The following is an 18,592-nucleotide window of genomic DNA, read 5'->3' on the forward strand; positions in this document are numbered from 1 at the left end:
ATAGGAGTGAGTATATTTCTTTGAGTTAGTGTTTTGGGTTTCTTTGGATGAGTACCCAGAAGTAGAATTGCTGGATCATTCTTTGTCTTTTGTTATAGACTTTGTTTTAAAGTCTCTTTTGTCTGATATAAGTATTGCTACCCAGATTTCTTTCATTTTCATTTTCATGAAATATCATTTCCCATCTCTTTACTTTCAGCCTGTGTGTGTCTTTTGATCAGGAGTCCTGTAGACAGCACATGTGAGGGTCTTGTTTACTTGTCTGTTCAGCCACCATATGTGTTATGCTTGAAGCATTCAATCCATTTACATATAAAGTAATTATTGATAGATATATAGTTATACCTGTTTTATTATTCATATTTTTTATTCTTTGTTTCTTTTCTTAAAGAAGTTCTTTTAACATTTCTTGTAATATTGGTTTGGTGATGATGAACTCTTATAGTTTTTTGTTGTCTGGGAAGCTTTTACCTGTCCTTCAATTCTAAATGATAACTTTGCTGGGTATAGTTGTCATGGTTGTAGTTTTTTGCTTTATCACATTGAATATTTCATGCCAGTCCCTTCTGGCCTGGGAAGTTTCTGTTGGGAAATCAACTGAGAGTTTTATGGTAGCTCCCTTGCAGGTAACTAACTGATATTCTCTTGCTGCTATTAACATTCTTTGTCTTTAACTCTTGGCATTTTAATTATAATGTGTCTTGATGTGGTCCTCTTTAGGTTCATCTTATTTGGGACTCTCTGTGATCCTGGGCTTGTATGCTTATTTCCTTTGCCAGGTTAGAGAAGTTTTCTGTCATTCTTTCTTTCTTTATTTTTATTTACAGTTTATATTCAGTATTATTTTATATTCATTTTAGGTGTACAGCATAGTGGTTAGACAATTATATACTTTACAAAGTGATCCCCCTATACTATTATTATTTTTTCAGATAGGTTTTCATTCCATTGTTTTCTTTCTGTCCTCCTGGTATCTCTGTGATGCAATTGTTGGTATACTTGCTGTTACCTCAGTGATATTGTAAACTACCCTCATTTCGAATTTTTTTCTTTTGCTGTTGTCTTGCCTTCCAAATTGCTGATTCAGTCATCTGCTTCATCTGCTCTATTGTTGATTCCCTCTAACGTATTCCTTATTGCACTTATTGTAATCTTCATTTCTGACTTGTTTTATATGTTTTCTACCTTTATTTTAATGTTTTCCATCTCTTTGTTAAAGTTCTGAGTTCATCTTCTCTTCCACTAAGTTTTTTGAACATCCTTGTAGCCAGATTTTGAACTCTACATCTGGTCAATTGCTTGTATTTATTTTGCTTAATTCTTTTTCTGAAGTTTTTTTCTGTGTTTTTTTTTCATTTGGGGAATGTTTCTTTTTCTCCTTATTTTAGCTGATCCCTGGTGGGTTTTTTTATGTGTTAGATCCACTCTGTCTCCCATCATGGTAGGTGTCCTTTGGAGCCTCATAGTGCAGTCTCCCTAGTCCCCTGACCCAGGTACTTCAGGTGTGTCCCTGTGTGAGTTGTGTTTGCCCTCTTGTTGGAGTTGAGCCTTGATTGCTGTTGGCCTGTCAGTGGAAGGCATGGATCCTTAGGCTGATTTGCTATGGAATGGCTGTGACTACTTCAGATGAAATGTTTTACAGTGGCTGATCCCATGGAGCCTGATTCACTTTAGTGGGTCTCTGAGGCCTGCTGAGTCCACTCTTTGGGTATATTGTTATGGAGCTAACTGGGTGATATTCTGATGTGATCTGAAGCCAGCCACTGGGTATGTTGATTCTGGGGCCTTTTAGGTGGGGCTCTGATGCAGGCTACTTCAGCCACTGTTTCTTCCTAGCCTGGGGCTATCTGGTTGGAGCTACAAAGTGATCTGCAGATGGTTGTCACTCCTGGTGGGCTTAGACGTGCCTGGGAGAGGCTAAACTGCAAACCAAGGCCAGCTGCCACTAGTGATCAGCTTGGAGCCACTTAGGAAGAGTTATAGAGCATGCTGAGGTCTCAGACACTGCTTGTTGGGGATTTGTGAACCTTTGAAATATTTTACAAAAGTCCATAGCTTAAGCTGAGAGTAGACATTTATATGAAAAAGCTATTTGAAGCAGCTTGTGCAGGCCCACACACTGGGTGGGACAGGGTCTCAGGGAATCACCAGGGCAGGGCAAAGGTTGTTAGCCATGTTGATGGCGAGTCAGACCTGTTGCCCACCTGTGTCCACAGATTGTGTTATGGGAGGACTCGAGACAGGAACAATGCTGTCTGTCAGCATTTCTACTGGGGAGAAAGCTACCCCTCCATCTCTCTTCCTGAGCCAAACAATGCAGTTTCTCCCCTTATGTCCTTGGCATTTTTCCAGCTACTCTCTCAGTACTGGAGCTCAGGAGTTATGGGGACTTCCCCTCCCAGCCCAGGAACCCTAGACTGTGGAGCCTGGTGTGGGGCTGGAACCCCTTCATTCCTTATGGGGAGATCCCCACAGCCAAGCTATTGCTCGTGTTTCTTAACCACCACACTGTTTGTGGGGCCAGCTTGTTTTGCATCTCCAGCTCTCCTAGAGTCAACATGGCTTCTTTGTTATAGCTTTAGTTATAGGACTTCTGTTCAGTTAGTATTTGGCTGGTTGACAAGAATGGTTGTCCTGTGATTTAGTTGTAGTTTTGATAGGTCATGGGAGCAAGCACAGCATTTACCAACTCCACCATCTTGACTGGAAGTCTATTTTCTCTTTTTGATAGTAGTCATCCTAATGGGTGTGAGGTGAAATGGTAGTTTTAAGAGATTAATTAAAGATCCAAGAAAATAAATTGATAACAAAATCACAAAACAAGATCTGAACCAGGAATAAAAAACAGAACAGACATTGTGGAAAATCAAACAAGTGACATGGGGAAAAGGAGGAGTTCATCACAGAGTTAAAGTGGTAAGAGGGACAGAGATTGCTGTGGGGGATAGGCAAAGTCATGCAGCATGTGAGGCGGACAAAGAATGCAAAGATATAACACAGGAAGGTAAATCTTTGGTCACAGGGTCATGCCACATGCCTGGAAAGACAGAGAGAAGATGGCCAAGCTGTACCCTGGTCTACAGCTTCAGCACTGTAAACTCCAGACAGAAAAAGCAAGTTATATGAAATGAGGAAAGCAAGTTGGTATCAGAATCCTCCACACCAGCATTCTCTACCATGAAATATGAGCGAGGTATACAAACTTTTAAGAGGAATAAGATTGTTCAAATGATATAAAATTATATTCATAATTTAAAAGTATAACATTAAAATAATATAACATGAAATTTTTAAATAGTATTAAGTTATTATTTAGCAGTGAAGGCAATAAGTAGACAGCCTTGATTTGAAAGAACTCAAGGAATACAGTAACTGTGAGCATTTGCTTAGGAAAGCCACGCTATGATGAAATTGACCCAAAGACTTAAGTCAAAATAACAGGCTCAGAAGTACAAATTCCATGGTTAAAAATACAGTAACAACAACAACAACAAAAAAAAACAAGGGTGACCATTCAAACCATCATCATGTAGTTTTAACACTAAACAGCTGGGGAGGGGTTGTTATTGTTGCAGGAGCAGATAAATGCTGTGCACCCAGCAAAATGAAAATGATGTAAGCAAAAAAAATCAAGAGGTGTAAGGAAAGCAAGAGGTTACATAAAGTGTTCATTGTAGAGCATTAATGGTAAATATGCGATTTATCTCTTAAATCTTAAAAAAATGTCTCAGCATTGATTTTTGTGTGCATATGTTTTAGGTATTTTCACTGCAGGTCAGAAAGTCATTTAGTTTCTGGTCTTTTTCTTCAAACGAAATTAAATAACTCTTAGGAAAAAGCTGTTACAGTATTCTTCCAACAGCATACGTGCGTAAAGACATGTCCGAAGCTATGTCAGCCCGCTGTAGACACAATGGTGGGATATCAGGGGCTTTGTTTTCTTCTTTGTACTTTTTTGTGTTGCTTGGATTTTTAATGAGCCCATATTTTTTATAAAAGCCATAAAATTATTACTGTTAATATAAAATACTGGTCAGCAGTATTATCACTATTCTAATTGCTTCTTAGTCATTTTTTAAAAAATGACAATCTTAATAAACACCAGAAAGTATCTTTGGCAATAACTTTACAACTCAAGCCCAAGGTAATGGCAGCTGCCAAAAGCATGTGAGTGGAAACATTAGCTATTCTGATAGGATACCTTTTGTCTTATTGCACTCATAAATCAAAACAGTGAGCTGCTGAGAGTGAAGTGGGGTTGACCCATGATGCTGGTGGAAGAAAGTGTGGTCGCATAATGTGCCACTATACGGATGTCTGAACCAGGAATAGGAAGGCCTCACTTCTAGTCCTGGCCTATCCAGTAACCAGCACTGTAATTTAGATATTTGGAGTCCCGGATCTCTGCACTTCGCTACAGTGAACTTCTTTCACTTTCTTGAATGCGCCACATTCTCCTGCCACAGGGCTTTTGTATGTGCAGTTGTTTCTGTATACACACTCCTTCCCTTCCCTCTCGCTGGGCTCCTTCCTATGTTCAGGGTGTAGCTTTAACTTCCTTCCTCTGGTCAGTCTTCTGTGTAACCACGGGCACTTCTCACTGCCTGTGCTGTGGACATACACAGTCACTCACTGAAGGCCAGACTTCCTCAGCACCCTGGCCTCCAAGAGACTGGAATCCAGGTAAGACTGCAAGGTCAGGTTCTCATTGCCTGTCCTCCGCACACACTTTCTCTTCCTCCTCCGGGCTGTGCCAGGAGGTAACTCTCCTCCTGTGGCCTGTGCTGGAGCAGAGAACTCGGCTGTCCTCTCCACCCGCTACCTCATGGCCACTCAGTTTGTTTTCTTCTTTGTGAGCCTCTTGGCTCCTGCTTCTGCTAGAAACTGCACCTCTTATTTGCAATGTTCAAGTTTATCAGGAGAGTGTATCTATTCTCTGTGGTGTTACCCTCCCACTCCAGGCAGTCCTGCAGGAGACTGTAATCCCTGCACCCACTGGCCAGAGCCAGAGGGAACTGAGGCCCATGCAGCCTTCTCTCGTTCCCGCCACCCCCTGCCGGGCCCCTCTGGTGAAAGAAAGAGTTGGAAGTGAAAACAGCATGTACAACGCAATATGTGCAATGTAATCCTAAATGTGTATTTTAGATGTAGAGGACTGAAAGGAAATACATCAAATTATCATCAGTTGGCTTCTTTGATAGGATTTTTAGGGGTTTTTTTTGTTTTGTTTTCTTGTTTTCCAATTTTCTGTAACAAATGCTGAATTTTCGTAGATGCCAAATGGTATTTCCTAAGTGCCAGTCTATGGCCTGGTACTGAGCAGCCTCAAGCAGACTAGAAGTCAGCCCCTGACATTTGGAGGCATGTGTCACTCTCCCAGCGTTTTTCAGTTTCGCCTCCTTCTGATGTGTTTGCTTGTCTCTCTCCTCCCCAGATGACCGAACTGCTGGAATCCCCCCGCACATCCTCAACAGCTCCCCATCAGACCGGCAGATTAACCAGCTGGCCCAGAGGCTGGGCCCTGAGTGGGAGCCCATGGTGCTGTCCCTGGGACTGTCCCAGAATGACATCTACCGCTGCAAAGCCAACCACCCCCACAACGTGCACTCGCAGGTGGTGGAGGCCTTCGTCCGCTGGAGGCAGCGCTATGGGAAGCAGGCCACCTTCCAGAGCTTGCAGAGGGGCCTCCAGGCCGTGGAGGTGGACCCCTCTGTGCTCCAGCACATGTTGGAATGATGGGGTCTCCCTCTGCCCTGTGGGGAGTGTGTCCCTAAGTCACATGTACGCATGGCAGGTAGTCTTTTGTTGGGGTGAGGGGTGTATGTGTTTTCTTTTCAATGATCCATAGATGAAATGAGACAATAGGGTTTGTACTTGACATTACCCGAAGGGCTGGATTACTCAGATCTCCCACGCTGACTTCACAACTCATTGTTTTCCACTGCTCGAAGATTGCATTATTTTAACTCTTCAGGTTTTAATTGTGTGGTTGCCTTTAAATAGACGGGTGAAGCATAGTAGCTCAAAAACTATACTGTGTTATATTACATTACATGCAAATGTCTTATACACAAAACATCCACTTTTATGTTGCCTGGGAATGGAAATATGGACTTTGCTATTAATGATGATGATGATGATAAAAAATAAATTATTATGTATAATGTGGTGCCCTTTGTAAGAAAGTGTCGTGTTTTTTTCCTCATTGTTGAATTGCATGAATTAAAGGTGTAAATTTACAGTAGTCATTTCTCTGGAACAGAATTGATAGTAACAAGGAAACGGTTACTTTCTTTAGTCAAGATAAATATATCGGGCAGGGTGTCTGCATTAAATTTAAGACGCTGAAGCTCCCTGCAAAGATGAGTTCAAGTACCAGCGTGTATACCTGAGCCCTTCATCTTTAAAAGATTGCTTAAGAAAATCCTGAACCATTTAATTAGAGGACTTAGTCTGGAGACAAAAGAGGGTGTGGTCTTTCCATTGAAGCCCTAATGACTGAAGTGTTCTGCCTTAAGGAGTATGATTTAAGCTTCTGTCCTTTTACTAATGACATAGTAATGACATATTTGTCAAATGCTTGACTGTTTTTAAGGCTTTTCATAAATGGGATCTCATTTGGACCTCACAAAAATCCTATGAAATAGCTGGGCAAGAGAGAGAGGGGAGCCTGTCTACAGGGAGGTTAAGTGGCTTGCTGGGTGGACGAGCTAGGACGTGGGTGCGGGAGCACTGCGCCTGTGTGCCCTTTCCGGCTGCCCCATGCGGCTTCTGCTCCTCCTCCTCTCTCACACGCTCACTGAAGAAGCTCAAGTCCTGCTTGCTTCCTATTAGCAGCATTGCCTTGGGTAAGTCACTTCACTTCTCTAAGCCTCTCAGTTTCCTCATTTGTGAAATAAAAAAATGATTGTCCCCACCCCCAAGATTTTGGGAGTGATGAAGGGAAAAATGCCTAGTGAAGGCTTATCCAGTACCTGCCTGGTCCGTAATTGCCTCTCGGGACATGGGAGCTGTTATCCGCGGCTGTGGCTGCGCCTGGCTACAGGCCACAGGCAGAGCTGCATAGTGTAGGAGGAAGTGCTATCACCATGCTTCTTGCTACGCTTTAAAGTGTGATGTGATTTTATTAACCCTATAATGGTCCAATTGAGAGGGATGGGTGAGCATCCCCAGTTTGTGATCTGACCTTCCAAATAATCGAAGAATCTATTTCTTATCCTAACCTAAGTGAGGATTTTTCAAAGGCAAACATAATTGTACTTTTTATCTCTCTCCATTCTGAAGCCACGTGCATTGAGGAGTAGAGTTGAACATAGAGTGGGAGCTCAAAAAGATGGCAGTGGTGTGTTGACAACATGCTTTCAAGTGTCTGATAACTGCATTCCCTTCACTAAAAAGGCTAGTTATTCCACAGTTCAACAAGCAGTTCAGAGGAATGGTCCCCTGGCCTCCTCGGCTCCAACTGTCCATTCGATAGCCCAGCCATTGATTCGTTACCTCGTAAAATTCCCGTACATTTGGCCCCCAATGTGTCCAGTGACAGACTGTGCTTCCATGGCACCTTCACTAAACTGCTTGTCCTTTTGAACCCTAGACTTGTTGCGTTGCTTTTTGTCCTCTGGGTTTACTAATGGAGGGTTGCTGTGGCTTTTGCTCCCACCAAATTGATGGGTGAGCGAGTAGAGCTGGGCTGTGCTGCATCTACTAAATGGCATTTTAGAAGTGGGTCAGATGATTAGCCAGGTCATCTTCCTGCCATTTGTAAGGAATCTGTCATGTGCAGAGATGCTTCTGTGCTCTGTCAGCAGTGAAGGACAAGTCATGTACAAAGTTGCCCATGGTGCGCTGCCAGGGCCATGAAAGAGCTCCGACTTGCTGCCCTTAATGAGTGGGGTGTCTCCAGCATTGCATGGCAGCTGCACCTGTGTGGGCCTGCTCATATTCTTGCAGGAGATTTGCAGAATGGAAGGACAGAGCATCCAGATCACTGCCTCATTTCTGCCTCTGGTCTCAAAGAGTGACACGGCATGACATCAGTCTACCTCCCAAGCAAGAAGTCCCTGTGTTTCCGAGTGGAGGAAGACTCCACAGTTTCAGAGACTGCTCACTCCCAGTGCAGGAGTTCAATGATGTGGCCGAGCATTTGCAGGCACTGACAAATAAGATTAAAGAAAACATCTTGCTCCGAGTGGTTTGGGGGGGGGGGGTGTTTGTACACACTTGTGTGCATGTGTGTGCACACACGTATGTGTATCCCCGAACTTTTTAAAAACTATAACTTCTATGAAACTTTTTCATCACAAAAATAGTACTATAGCAGTTTAAAAAATACCAATAAGCAAGAAGAAAACAATAAGAATTACCCGTACACCTTCCAAAGATAACCACTGTTACACCCCAGTTTGGGTCCCTGTCCTCTAGTTACTGTCTATGCCTGCGTATTCATTTTATAACAAAAATTAGATTGTGTTGCACATGCTATTTTATAATTGGTTTCTTTTAGTCAACATATCTTTTCACATCAGTGAAGATTTTTCTATTCCAGTAATTGTCAACATCCTTTGTGTTTGGAGAACTCTTTTCAGTCCTATGAGTTCTGGCGGTGTGTTTGAATAAGTGGAAGGACACTCGCTGCTAAGTATAACAGTGGCTTTCACTGTCAAAACCTGTCCACCTGACTCTCCATTTACAGCCTGTCATCACTTGAGTAGACTGTTTACTGCTCCCACCTGTGCCCTCTTATATCCTCAAAAAGCAAAGTTGAGCACATTCCTGTAAATATTCTGGGCTTTTCTGAGTTTCATATCTCTCCCTTACAGCACAACGAGCCCCCCCCCCCCCACCCCGCCGCCCGCCCGCCACTGTACTGTGTAAGCCTCGAGGCTCAGTGTTCCGATTCTACAAGAGCATGAGTTCTCGGGGGTAGTGAAGTCGTCCCCGTCGATCCAGACGTGGGTGGACACCGTAGAGCCCTATGTGGCTGCTATTCTACACCATCATTTTTAGTGCCTTCCCAGCATCTGCGTGTGCCATGACTTGTTGAACACTTCTGGTACATTATGTGGATCTTCAGGTGGCTTTTGCTTTTTGACTATCATAAAGTCATGTAAAAGAAGTCATTGTTATTAACTCTACATTCACCAAAGGTTACAGCAAACTGGATTCCTCGTTTGTTCAGCTTGAAACATTTAAATTTTGTTACAGATTAGCTTTTATTACATAGTAAACCAGCCCAATATGTATTGGCTTAAAACAGCTCACAATTCTGGGAGCCAGCTGGACTGCTTTGCTCTGGAGTGACTCTGGGGAACTCCCCTGGCTCTGCTGAATCTGATGGGGGCTGGCCGAGGCTGGGTCATCTAGATGGCCTTGCTCACTTGACTGGCAAGTGGCGTGTTGTTGCCAGTCTAGGTCACACACCTCTTCTCACAAAGTTTGCCCCACTTTTCTCACCGTTGTGGTGGGGACAGCGTTCCATGGGCAGCAAGAAGTCAAGCTCCAGTATGAGAGCATGTTTCAAGCCTGTGTTTGCATCCCTTTTTCTAATGTCCTGTAGTGAGTCCCAAGGCCTGCCCAGGGTCTGTGTGTGTGAGGGCTCTACCCGAGGGCTTGGAGTGACGGAGAGGAATAACTCGACTCCATTTTTTGCAATCTATATTTGAAAATGGAAGTTTCTGGGCTTTATTGAAAAGCAGAGCTTGGCTAATCTGGATCCCCTCATTACACTGCAGTAATGGACAGGCCCATTGCAGCCTGACACCATCCCAGCCGTCTATAGAATGCAGCCCTTCGGGCGCTACCTGCTGCCTGTCCTGTTCAGCCCCACCCCCACCCCCGCCCCGCCTGCCGCCCCCCACCCCCACCCCCACACATTTGTGGCCTCGAGGCATTCAGCCTTGAAGAGTCTTAGCCTAGACTTGAAGTGGAATTGCCCAGTTTCAAGTTACACATAGTTTTAAAACTACTTTGACTTTCTAAAACTTTTAAAACAATATTTAAAAAACTACTTTTACTTGAGCAAAATAAAGGGGGTTGGTTTTAATTGCCTGTCCATTCCACCAGACTTCAGTGGCCCACTGTGTACACACACACACATACACACAACACACACAGCTGGGGAAGTAGGGTGAGTCTGTCTTCATCCCTCTCTGGGCAACTCCCCAGAAACCATAGTTTGGGAAAGGGACCCCCTCACCCAGTTATTCAGAAGACACTTCCTGAGAAGCTACTGTAAGTCAGCTGCTCTGCTAAGTGGGGAGGCAAAGCAATGAGCAATGAGCACACCGTCCCAGTTCTCCGGGGACTCAGTGCTCGGCCAACGAGTCTGACATGGCTCTCTGTTTACCAGTCATGCGACGAGGCCACACCTGAGTGCCAAGTCCATGGGAACACAGCAGAAATGACTCCTTCAGAAAGGAGAGGTGTGTGGAGCTCCCACACAGCCTCCCTCACTTGGGCAAGTTACTCCATCTGCCTGTCCTAGTTTCCTCCTATGGAAATGTATATACAGTGACAGTGCCCTGCTGTGTTTACAGTGAGGAGCCCACAACATAAAAGCTTAGAACAGACCAAAAATGTTTTGTGCTTGGCACAGACCAAAAATGTTTTGTTAAATTGTTGAGCTGAATTATTTTAACTATCAGACTTTCTTTAATGTTCTTTCCCTTATCAGGGCCCTGAAATGTGTGGGGGTCAGAATCACCTTTTCCTGCTGTGAATTGTGGTATAGAAATGTGAGGTCCATAGTCCCTCAGTACTTTTACAGGACTCTAAAGATAAGGAATGTCAACTGGTAGGCACTCTTTAGAGTGTATTCAGAATTGGGGTGGGATTCTGATCTAATACCCAACTATCATTCAGTAAAAATCCTTATAGTCATCAAACAAATTCTTGCTGATGGTAAAACAATCAGCAAGCTACCAATTTGTGTGAACTACCAGAGACACAAAGATAAATAGGACATAGTCATATCATGCCATAGGCATATCAGCCTGTTGGGGAGACACACGTAATAGGCAGCAATTATGATACTGTTTGGCCAGCACAGGGGAGGGAGCAATTAAGCTGACCACAGAGGAGGCGACACTGAGCTTTGTAAGTTCTTCCCAAGTTAGTATGTTGGTCCCTTTGGGGGACGGTAATGCATGTGGACACCAGAATTCCATTTAATTTATTTTACATCCAATTTGACAAATGACACTTCTTGCCATGGGTCTACAAGGTGCCTCCAAGATGCTGTGTCAAAGCAATCTAGAAACTAGAAGAATCTCATTGACAGGCTAAGTGGCCAACATTACCCCGTCCTGTACATGAAGACAACGGTGCCATTGGCAGCACATGGCTCCTTCTTCCACAGTGGGGTCAGATCAGGTTTCAGGTTGTAACAACAGGCGTAGTTTGGAGATCGTTGTGCCATCCCTACTTCTTAGTTCTTCCCCCAATAGCCTCACAGATTAAAGTTGGATGTTGTTGGCATACAGGGAATTTTTTAGTGTAATAACTACCTGTTTATTTCTTGGAACTGTAAGCAGCTTAAAAGAACAGGGTTGTCTATCTTGTTGACACTGTTTATATAGGAAAATTAAAGTCTTACAAAGACACAGTTCAGTGAACCAATTAAGTCTTGTCTGTTGAAATTATACAAAATATATGGCAATAATTCTGAAAGCTACATTAATTAAAAAAATAGACTATGAAATTCAGGTTTGAGTACTTAAAAAAGTACTCTTCCCAACATCTTCATAACATTCACGTTTCCATTTCATTTTCAGTTTCCATCTCTAGCCACTGCTGCTTTGGCATCAGATTGTATTCTTTTTTATTTTTATTTATTTATTTTCAGAGGGGGAAGGGAGGGAGAAAGAGGAAGAGAAACATCAATGTGTGGTTGCCTCTTGCACACCCCCAGCCAGGGACCTGGCCCGCAACCCAGGCATGTGCCCTGACTGGGAACTGAACCAGCAGTCTTTTGGTTCTCAGGCCAGCACTCAGTCAGCTGAGCCACACCAGCCAGGGCTAGATTGTATTCTTAATGGAGAATATTTGTGGAAAATATCTGCTATGGTCTGAAGGTTTGTGTCCTCACAAAATTCATATGCTGAAATCCTAACCCCTAGATGTGAGGGTATCAGGAGAGGGGGCCTGTGAGGGTGATCAGGTCATAAGGGTGGTACTCTCATGAAGACCCCACAGAGCTCCCTAGCCCCTGCCACTATGTGAGAACTCATCAAGGAGGCTTCAGCTAGGGCCCAGAAGAGGGACTTCACCAAAATATGACTATGCTGGTGCCTTGATTTTAATCTAGCCTCTAGACCTGTGAGCAATGAGTTTTTATTGTTTATAAACTACCTAGCCATTGGTATTTTGTTATAGCAGCCCAAACACACTAAGAGGATATCAAATGAGTTAGGTGTGATCATATAATTACTTATCTTTCTGTAGGTGGCATATAACCTCCCTCTTGTCAGCTTCTAGATGATTTGATCTAATCAGAGCTTTGCTGATACCAAGGCTTTGGTATGCCCTATTGGCTCATTGCTGATCCTAGGAGACAGAGTACCTACAAATGAAGTAAGTAAGCAAGCCCATTCATAGAGTGGTGGTGAACTTGGTGCTCCGGGTAGTGTCATGGCCAAGGAGGAGGGAGAATTGTCTAGGGAATATTTTTTTAAAGGCCCACGATGTCTATCATTGATACTGGTTTTTATTTATTCAGGGGGCAAGGATCCCTTTAATAATGTGAAAAGGCCATGGAACCATTCTTTAGAAAAATGCACATGCATGCACACACATGTGCACACACAACATTTGGCATATAATCTTTTTTTTCTTGGTCCATTCAGCTTTATTTCTAATTTTAAATATGAGCCCATGTGGGTGATTTCATTCTTGCGAGTTAACTAATAAGATAAAAGTAATAAAAGGAAAGAATTGCCTGATTCAAGGACTTAAGAAAGCCACATCAAGTCTATTGGTGAATGGTGGTTATGGATTCAGTGCAATTTATTTTGTTATTTTTCTGTGTCCTCTATAGATGAAATGGGATACTCTTTCAAAAATTAAATTTGTACCTTTTTGTCCACTGAAAGAAGAGGCAGAAAGTGCTTTGGGACCTCTGGAGGGAACTGTCAATTTCTCAAAATGAGTGTTAGTCCTCAGCATTCCTTGATGGGTCTCCCCTAGGGGTAAGAACACCTGGGGCATTGCAAAGCTTCCTCCCTCCCTCCCTCCCTTCCTCCTCCTTCCTTCCTTCCTCCCTTCATTATTGACACTGTTACAGATGTCCCATATTATTTCCTCTTTGCTCCCCTCCACCCAGCCCACCCCCGCCAGCCTTCACCACATTGTTGTCTGTGTCCATGGGCTATGCATATGTGCATATGTGTTCTTTGGCTAACCACTTCCAGTCCCCATCACCATCCCCCTGAGATCTGTCAGTCTGTTCTATGTATCCATTGGCATATAATCTTTCAGGGATTCCCAGTACACCTGAATCCAATTCACTCACCCTAAGAACCTGTCTATATGTTATAAGTGGGCCCTGGCACAAGATTAATGTGGCATCTCGGCTTAACTGGTTTTGTAGGGTATTTGGAGGTCTTGTGTCCAACAGAATGGAGCTAAGTATTTCTTTTGGATTGCACTAGGATGTAAATCCTGGTATAAAGAGCTAACCAGGTATTGGAATAAGGTGAAGCCTTTTGTCTAAACCTTGATCTTCATATGGCTGGTCGCAGATTTTCTGCCCTGTGGGAGGGCATGCTGGGGGCCCTCCTCTACCTACCTCTTGGAAAGGTAAGAGTTTGTAGACATGCAGTGTATGACAATCTCTAGCTTCTAAGGAGCATCTTGTCTTCGCTCATCTCTTTAGAACCAGGGATCCTAGACTGGAAAGGACTGACTGTGCCTAGCGCATTGGAGATAATTCATTTCAAGGAGAATTTATGTAGAGTCACATCTACTTTATAAGTTGGGGAATTATTTCCAACAACATCTTTTTGTCCAACCATCTGCTTGAATCAAATTTCTGTCAGCTTCTGGAAGTAGTGATTATTTCCTGCTCTGAAACTGAGTTCTGTGCTGGCTTTATGCTGAGGGAGTGGACCCTTTGGTTGTCTGTTCTCTATTATCAAGAGTTCTTTTGTCACTTACTATTGTTAGATGCAGATTTTCCAATGGACATTATCTTTGAGGGTAAAAATAAACCCTTCATCACAAGTCCCCTCTTTATGAAAGTATGAAAGACAAAACACACTAGTCAATTATGAACATAATTTTATTCAGGCTGTTGCAATAGGGGGAACATTTTTTTATGGGGACTGTCTCAAAGAAAAGGAAGGAAACATGCATTTTATAGAGGCAAGTACACAGGGAGTCATCCACAAGCCTTATGAGAATAATGAGGAAGGATAGAGGTGGGTCTTATGTCAGAATATGGGACGGCTGGGTTGTCCTTTGTGGTGGTTAGCTGATTCTTGGAATACAAAAGGGTGAGGGGATTTCTTAACCAAAACTGCTTTATGGGAGCACAGGGCTCAGATAAAATTTAACACTTGCAAAAGTCATATCTTCTTTGACTTTTAAAAGCCTAAAGCACATTTTTGAAAGAAGTGGTTTTTGTAAGATTTGGTATGATAAAATCAAAATCCTGGCATCTTGACTGCCTGTTCTATAAAAGATTATTAAAATTACATCTTCATTTAATTTAGATAAAAAAAATGAAAAGCCTATATGATTAATGCTGAACAGAAGGAAAAGAAAAAAAGCTGTTTTGACTTTCCCAGAGACCCACAGAGCCCAGGGAATGATTTTCCACTTGGACCAATCACAGAAACTCTTTCTTCTGAGACTCATAGGAATTAATTTAACACATATATTTTGAGCACCTGCTATGTGCCAGGCTTGGATAAAAGTACTAAAAATAAAGCAGTCAATGCAGCAGCCCAAACTTTCTCCCTTCATGGAGCTCCTTTCTGTGGAGAAAGAATGCAGCCAATGGAGAGAGCAAGCCCAGGGAAGGAGTGGTGCATTTTTAATGTCCATCAAAGAAGGCTTCAGTGAGAAGGTGACCTGAGTGAAAACCCAGAAGAGGTGAGAGAGGAAGCCCCGCAGAGGCCCCAGAGATCATTTTGGGTAGAGGGAAGAGTAAAATGTGAAGGCTAGAGATGGGAACTTGTCAAGTTTCCAAGGAATAGCAGGAGGTCAGAGTGGCTAGAAAGCAAGGAACAAGAGGGCAAGTAGTAGGGGCTGAAGTCGGAGAGTTGTGGGGAGCAGAGGTGGAGGGCCTGGGGTCATGGCAATGACATTGGTTTTTACTCAGGATGGGTGGGGAGCCACTGGGTGGTTTTCAGTTGAGGCATGCCTTGTCTGACTTATGTTTTCAAAGGCTCACTCCAGCTAATGTTGTAAGAGGACTGAGGCAGGGAAACAGTGAAGAGGCTATTGCACTGACCTTGAGAGGACAGGGGCTTGGATCAAGATGGTCGTGGACAAGTATACTGGATGTGTGATATGCTGTTCCTCTCCCTCCAGGAGTGAAAGATTTATTCCTTCAACACCAGGGAGGCCTCCAGCTAATAGCTTTTGGCTGTCAGCCCTCTTCCAAAATTGCCTCCTCTGAAGAGAGCTGTTTTGCCTAATGGCATCCCCCCTTCTCAGGTCAACCTGTATCCAGTGACCAGTCAGTGAGGGATGTAGTGGTCTGGCCTGTCACCATGGCTCAGCACAACTCCTATGGGTCATTCCACCTCAGACTTCTTGTGGGGTCAGCTCAGGCCAACCATTGTGACCACATCACAGTCCAGGCCTGTTCCCTTCTTTTCTGTAGGCATCGATCCTCCTGCCTGCTTAGATCATATCAGAATCAGCTTCCACTGGAACACCTGTGACAAGGTGGTGTGTAGTGGTCAGGTTCTGTATATGTTTTGAAGGCAGAACCATACGGATTTACTGATAGATTGGAGGTGATGTTAGAAAAGAAAAAATTCAATTCTGAAATACAAAAATTTTCATCTTAAACAATTGGAAAGATGGAATCACTATTAATTGATATGAGAAAGACCATGTGAAAAGCAAGTTTTGAGGTGGTGGGGGGAAAGTAGGGAATGTGTTAGGAATAAAAATAAACTGTTAATATTCATGCAGGTAAAAGGCCAAATTCCATTTGTAGAAAGTACATTTTTTGACTTTGAATACTCCCAATGTTATACAGTTTTAGATAGAATCTACTGTAGCAGAGACATTTCATTTAGTTTGAGAAACGTCAACACAATTAAACATAGAAAATGTGAACGCTTGTGCTCGATCATTACTCAGTGGTTGCTAATTCATTGAGACACAGGGAGTCTAAGAGGTTTTATGAGAGAACCAAGTCAGACATTGACATACCAACCAGGGTATGTACCAAGAAGTGCTTTTTTCTACAAGGCCTTTGTAATTCATAGTTCAGTAATGTGCTCCATAGACATTGAAAAGAAGTAAAGTTTATGGACTGCATAGAGCGCACACCCAGATGAAAACCCCAAGGCAACATGAATGTAATCGCAGTGATATGCCACCACCTGGCAGAGGTGCAGTTCTGAGGAAATTCACAGTAAAGAGAAAGTTGACTGGGGAACAATTGTCGGGATGTTAATCTTGAGATGGGGAGTGACAGAAGTATATAGAGTAGGTAGAAAGGCTGGGAAAGGGTGTTTCTGGAGGAAGGGGGAAGGTGAGAGGAGGCCCAGAAGTGGGGATGGATGATAGATACTGAGAACAGTTGTGATGAGTCTGCCTCCCAAGCAAATTACATTGATTTGGTAAAGTGGAGCGAATTTTAAAAACCAGTCCAGAACTTTGGATTTCACCTTTGAGATTACCAAGGGAACAGAGGAAGTCTCAACACCATTAAGGTGCCAATGTGCATTGTGAATCTCCAAAATGGAAACGTGCAGCATTTCCCAAACTTATTTGAGATTGGAAGCTTTTTTCCATGACACCATCTATTAATATCTTTGCAAAGACTTGTTCTGTGGACACAATGAGGCAGAAGACACTCAACCTTGGAGTGTGCTGGGAAAACCAGTGACTCAAAGGTACCAAAAATAACCAAGATTTTTAAAGGGCACGAACAGTATGTTGGGTGGTGTACAAACAGCATTAATGTATCCGTCCTCTCATGATTCATCCTCATCGTAAGCGGCACATTATGGATAACTTCAAAAGAGACTCATGGTTTTCTGGGACCTTTCTTGCCTTCTGTCATGATTGATAACTCCACTACGTTTTTCATCATATGATTCTCACATCCTTGCAAACATCTTCCTGGCTTGGCATTATACTGCACTTCATTCAAGCAAAAGGTTGTATTGCCTGTCCTTCAGCAGGCAGTGGGCCCTCTCTCTGGTCATTGTCAGATGCCAGGTGGCACCTGTAAGACAAAAAAGAAGGAACTGGTCTTGCCCTATAATAGCAGCCCCATGGGAGGAAGGCCCCATCAATAGCCCCAGGCCCTTTCTGCCTGTCCTCATTCTTGCCAGGACTTTCTATATCTTTGCTTTGTTCTCTTTTGGAAGATTCCCATTTCCTTACTTTTGTGCGTTCCACCCCAAATTAAGCCACTGGATCATTGAACTTGACTTTCATCTTCCCTTCATTCTGCTTTTTTATTTTTATGCTTCTTATTTTATTCTATTACAGTTGTCTCGATTTTCCCCCTTTGCTCTCCTCCACCCAGCCCACCTCCACACTCCCACAGTCAATCCCCACACTGTTGTCCATGTCTGTGGGTCACTCATACATGTTGTTTGACTAGTCCCTTCCCCCTCTTTTCACCATTGTCTCCCTCCCCATCTCTTCTGGCTGCTGTTAGTCTGTTCCATGTTTCCATATCTTTGGTTCTATTTTGCTCATTACTTCATTTTGTTCATTGGATTCCTCTTATAGGTGAGGTCATATGGTATTTGTCTTTAACCGACTGGCTTATTTCACTTAGCGTAATATTGTCCAGGTCCATCCATGTTGTCACAAAAAGTAGGAGCTCCTTCCTTTTTTCTGCTGCATAGTATTCCATTGTGTAAATGTACCATTGTTTTGTGATCCCCTCATCTACTGATGGGCATTTAGGCTGTTTCTAGCACTTGGCTATTGTCAGTTGTGCTGCTATGAACATAGGGGTGTATCCAGTCTTCTGAACTGGTGTTTCAGGATTCTTAGGGTATATTCCCAGCAGTGGAATTTCTGGGTAAAAGGCAGTTCCAGTTTTAATTTTTTGAGGAAATTCCATACTGTTTTCCACAGTGACTACACTAGTCTGCATTCCCACTAACAGTGGATGAGGGTTTCCTTTTCTCCACATCTTCGCCAGCACTTGTTGTTTGTTGATTTATTAATTATTGCCATTTGACTGGTGTGAAGTGATATCTCACTGTAGTTTTAATTTGCATCTCTCTGATGGCTAGTGATGTTAAGCATTTTTTCATACATCTATGGTCCATCTGTATGTCTCTTTGGAGAAGTGTCTGTTTGGGTCCTTTGCCTATTATTAATTGGATCGTTTGTCTTCCTGGTGTTGAGTTATATAAGTTCTTTATATATTTTGGAGATTAAACCT

General features: G+C 43.0%; 1 protein-coding gene across 2 annotated transcripts in view; it reads left to right on the plus strand.

Moving 5' to 3' along the window:
* CRADD (CASP2 and RIPK1 domain containing adaptor with death domain) overlaps window positions 1-6,181 on the plus strand; it is a 187,606-nt gene extending 181,425 nt beyond the window's left edge. For both annotated transcript variants that reach the window (XM_045830550.1, XM_045830551.1), the window contains exon 3: window positions 5,435-6,181. In XM_045830550.1, coding sequence (XP_045686506.1) covers window positions 5,435-5,736 — 302 coding nt within the window. In that variant the 3' untranslated portion in view covers window positions 5,737-6,181. The remainder of the gene's footprint in view (window positions 1-5,434) is intronic.
* Window positions 6,182-18,592: the final 12,411 nt, after the last annotated feature.

This window comes from Phyllostomus hastatus, unplaced genomic scaffold (genome assembly GCF_019186645.2).
Source record: "Phyllostomus hastatus isolate PE091 unplaced genomic scaffold, TTU_PhHast_1.1 phas_contig_152, whole genome shotgun sequence".
Lineage (NCBI taxonomy): Eukaryota > Metazoa > Chordata > Mammalia > Chiroptera > Phyllostomidae > Phyllostomus > Phyllostomus hastatus.